This window comes from Notothenia coriiceps, unplaced genomic scaffold (genome assembly GCF_000735185.1).
Source record: "Notothenia coriiceps isolate Sejong01 unplaced genomic scaffold, NC01 NC01_scaffold00034487, whole genome shotgun sequence".
Classification (NCBI taxonomy): domain Eukaryota; kingdom Metazoa; phylum Chordata; class Actinopteri; order Perciformes; family Nototheniidae; genus Notothenia; species Notothenia coriiceps.
Window position 1 is genome coordinate 620 of NW_011367188.1, and position 3,295 is coordinate 3,914.

Below are 3,295 nucleotides of genomic sequence, written 5' to 3' on the forward strand. Positions count from 1 at the left end.
ATCACTCCTGTTCTGAAGTCTTTACACTGGTTCCTCACTAACACTAAGAAAGTGGATCACATCACTCCTGTTCTGAAGTCTTTACTCTGGTTCCTCACTAATACTAAGAAAGTGGATCACATCACTCCTGTTCTGAAGTCTTTACTCTGGTTCCTCACTGACACTAAGAAAGTGGATCACATCACTCCTGTTCTGAAGTCTTTACACTGGTTCCTCACTGACACTAAGAAAGTGGATCACATCACTCCTGCTCTGAAGTCTTTACACTGGCTTCCTGTCCGTCAAAGAATAGATTTCTAAATACTGCAGCTGTTTATAAAGCACTGAATGGTTTAGGACCAAAATGCATTTCTGACCTCCTGCTAAATGATGAACCATCCAGATCTCTCAGGTCTTCAGGGAGTGGTCAGCTTTCTGTCCCCAGAGTCAGAACTAAACATGGAGAAGCAGCGTTCAGTTATTATGCTCCAAATATCTGGAACAAACTCCCAGAAACCTGCAGGTCCGCTGCAACTCTGACTACTTTTAAATCCAGGCTGAAGACTTTTCTTTTTGCCGCTGCTTTTAATTGAACTATTCACATCTTAAACTGCACTGTAACTTTTATTATCTTTGCTTTTTATCTTTGCATTTAAATGAGTGTTTTTAAATGTCATTTTATAATATGTTTCTTAATGCTCTTCATGTCTTTCATTTTTGTAAAGCACTTTGAATTGCCTTGTGTTGAAAGGTGCTGTATAAATAAACTTGCCTTACCTATCAAGACATGCTATCTTTTGAATAGATAAACAAAACAACCTGCATGTTGACCTTTCTGTCTGTGTTTTCCTAGAACCTGCTGGCATGTTTCCACAGCGGGTCGGACAGTTTCTCCGGAGATGCCTGTGAGGTGAAGGTAGCGGCTCCGACTCACTCTCCTGCAGCCGAGGCCGAGTACTGGAGGATCAGAGCCATGGCTCAGCAGGTCAGACCTAAACACTGTGACTCAAACACCATGAGAGGAGCACTGCATGTGCTTTAGAGCGGGTAATGTAGTGTCCCATAGAGTTATTCATTGTGTAATATCTGGATATCTTAAGAAAGAGACTGGAGACAGGAGCCTATGACGTGTTGAATTGCCTTGAAAAAAACTGAATACGTAATTTCTCAAAGTCTTAAGTTGTCACAGACATTATAAACGTACATCATTTCCATAATTTCCTCATATTGAGTCCTTAAATATTGTGTCTTCTAACTTGTCAGAACCTAAACTATCATTATACTGTATAACTGTACTGGTTTGCTATCTGCAGCTGGTGTTTGAATCATGCTCTCGGACTTTCCTGGAATGAAGCATTTTTTCCAATTTACAACGTGCTGAAGTGACGTTTGCGGAGAGGTTTTGACTCAATATAACCGATATGAGAAGGCGCAGCATTGGTCGAGTCTAACGTTATTTTGCACGCTCATTGGGCTGTTTTCTCTAACCATTAATCTTATACAACTATAACATTATTATTGTGATGCTCAGATTGGGTTACTGGTGGCATTTTACAGGTAACTAGTATTTGTAACGGATTATCAGCCCTGGTTATAACTCTTCCAACTGAAGTAGACCGTTGAAATCATTCTCAAGTGATCATTTTTAGAAAAAGTCTGAATTTTTTGAGAATGTCTAAATTCCGAGAAAAAAAGTCTGAGTTACGAAATACAGTCAAAAAGTCCGAATTTTGGAAAAGACAGTCAAAAAAGTCAGGACTCTTAGAAAAAAGTCAGATTTCTGATTTGAATCTCTTTACCCAAAATGAAATCCCTTGTATTATTATTACTATCGTTACTAAATGACGTGTCCTCTTTGTGTCCCAGGTCTTCATGTTGGACACCCAGTGCTCTCCAAAGACGCCCAACAACAAGGAGGGCTTTGAGCACGCTCAGTCCTGCGTTCTGATCATCGAGCTGCCGGCCGACCCGCAGGCCAACGGACACGCTCAGAAGAGGTTATTATTCAAAACACTCGCAATGATCCATCTCCTGCATTGAGTTAGCTTCTTTAGCATTATAAGTATAGAATATTAATTTCTCCTATTTCTAGTTTGTACATTTTCAGCATTTAACCCTCACTAACTGGCTTTGCTTGTTTTTCTGCTGCTGGGTTTCAGGAAAATTGGGTAAGGCTGTTTTTCTGTAACGTGATTTACATACGTGATATGTTAAATGTGGTATACTTTGAGGGGGAATATATATTTAAGCTGCTCCAAAACCCAAATAATTTTCTCCGTAAACTTCAAAACTGCAACAGATTACTTACTTATCTATTTTATTTGTATTTACTTGCACAATTGTATCTGTTTTATTGTGTTGCTCTGTTGGAGGTGCCTGTGACCTAAGATTTTCAATGACATATCTACACTGTAGCTATGTACAAATGACAATAGAAGCCTTGAGTCTGGAATGAATCTTAATTTAAAAACATTCAAAATATCTGTATCTGAAAAAATCAGGAAATTTGACAGATCTGTAAAAAGTCATAATTCAGAAAAAAAAGTTCCGTATCTATTTTATTTGTACTAACTACTATCTTGAATGAATCTTAATTTAAAAACGTTCTAAATAATATTTCTTCATCCTGCAGGATCCCGTTCCGCACCATCGTTGTGAGTCTGCTCTCGCACCAGGTGCTGCTGCAGAATCTGCAAGACATCCTGATGGAGGAGTTCGTGAAGCAGCCTGAAGGAAGTGAGAGGGTCACGCCGGGGACCTCTGACCCCAGCAGGGCCTCCGCCGGCTTCCTGCGATACATCTCCATGACCAACCTGTCCATCATCCTGGATCTGCTGCTGGACTCCTACAGGTTAGACAACAGAGAAATGTAGACACAAGTAATAGACAGTTATAAGCTATGGAGCAGAGAGTTCTCTTCCAGCCAGAGGAGATTTGTGATAGAGAGTTATTGCAGTGGGCAGGATTGTTTTCATGATATCTTCAAAGATCTTTATTTGTCATTGCAAGACCCAAAGGTATTCAGTGAAACAGTGAAAAGCAGGAACACGTATAACATTTCCTGGCTTTCTTGCAGGCTTTCTCTTAACTGATTTTAAAACTAATCTATGCTACTCTTCTCTGATATGAAACATGTTCATATATTTAATATGTATTTATGTCCCAAATATATATGTTCATTTAGTTCATTTCTTATTTAAAAAGTTACTTGACTGTTAATTTTAATTGTATCTTTAATCTTGTGTGAATCTGTGCTGTCCTGTTTTTCAATCTCACCCTGTTGCTGTTAAACATCTGAATTTCCCCTCGGGGATTA

The 3,295-nt window shown here is 39.1% G+C and overlaps 1 protein-coding gene across 1 annotated transcript; it reads left to right on the forward strand.

Annotated features, from left to right (window-relative positions):
- Positions 1–832: 832 nt before the first annotated feature.
- LOC104962250 (brefeldin A-inhibited guanine nucleotide-exchange protein 3-like) lies at positions 833–2,830 on the forward strand (the record flags this gene model as incomplete). Its single annotated transcript, XM_010790673.1, has 4 exons — positions 833–964; positions 1,846–1,976; positions 2,139–2,147; positions 2,612–2,830. Coding segments are annotated over 4 exons (491 nt in total), but the record flags the coding sequence as incomplete, so codon positions are not given.
- Between the last annotated feature and the right edge of the window lie 465 nt (positions 2,831–3,295).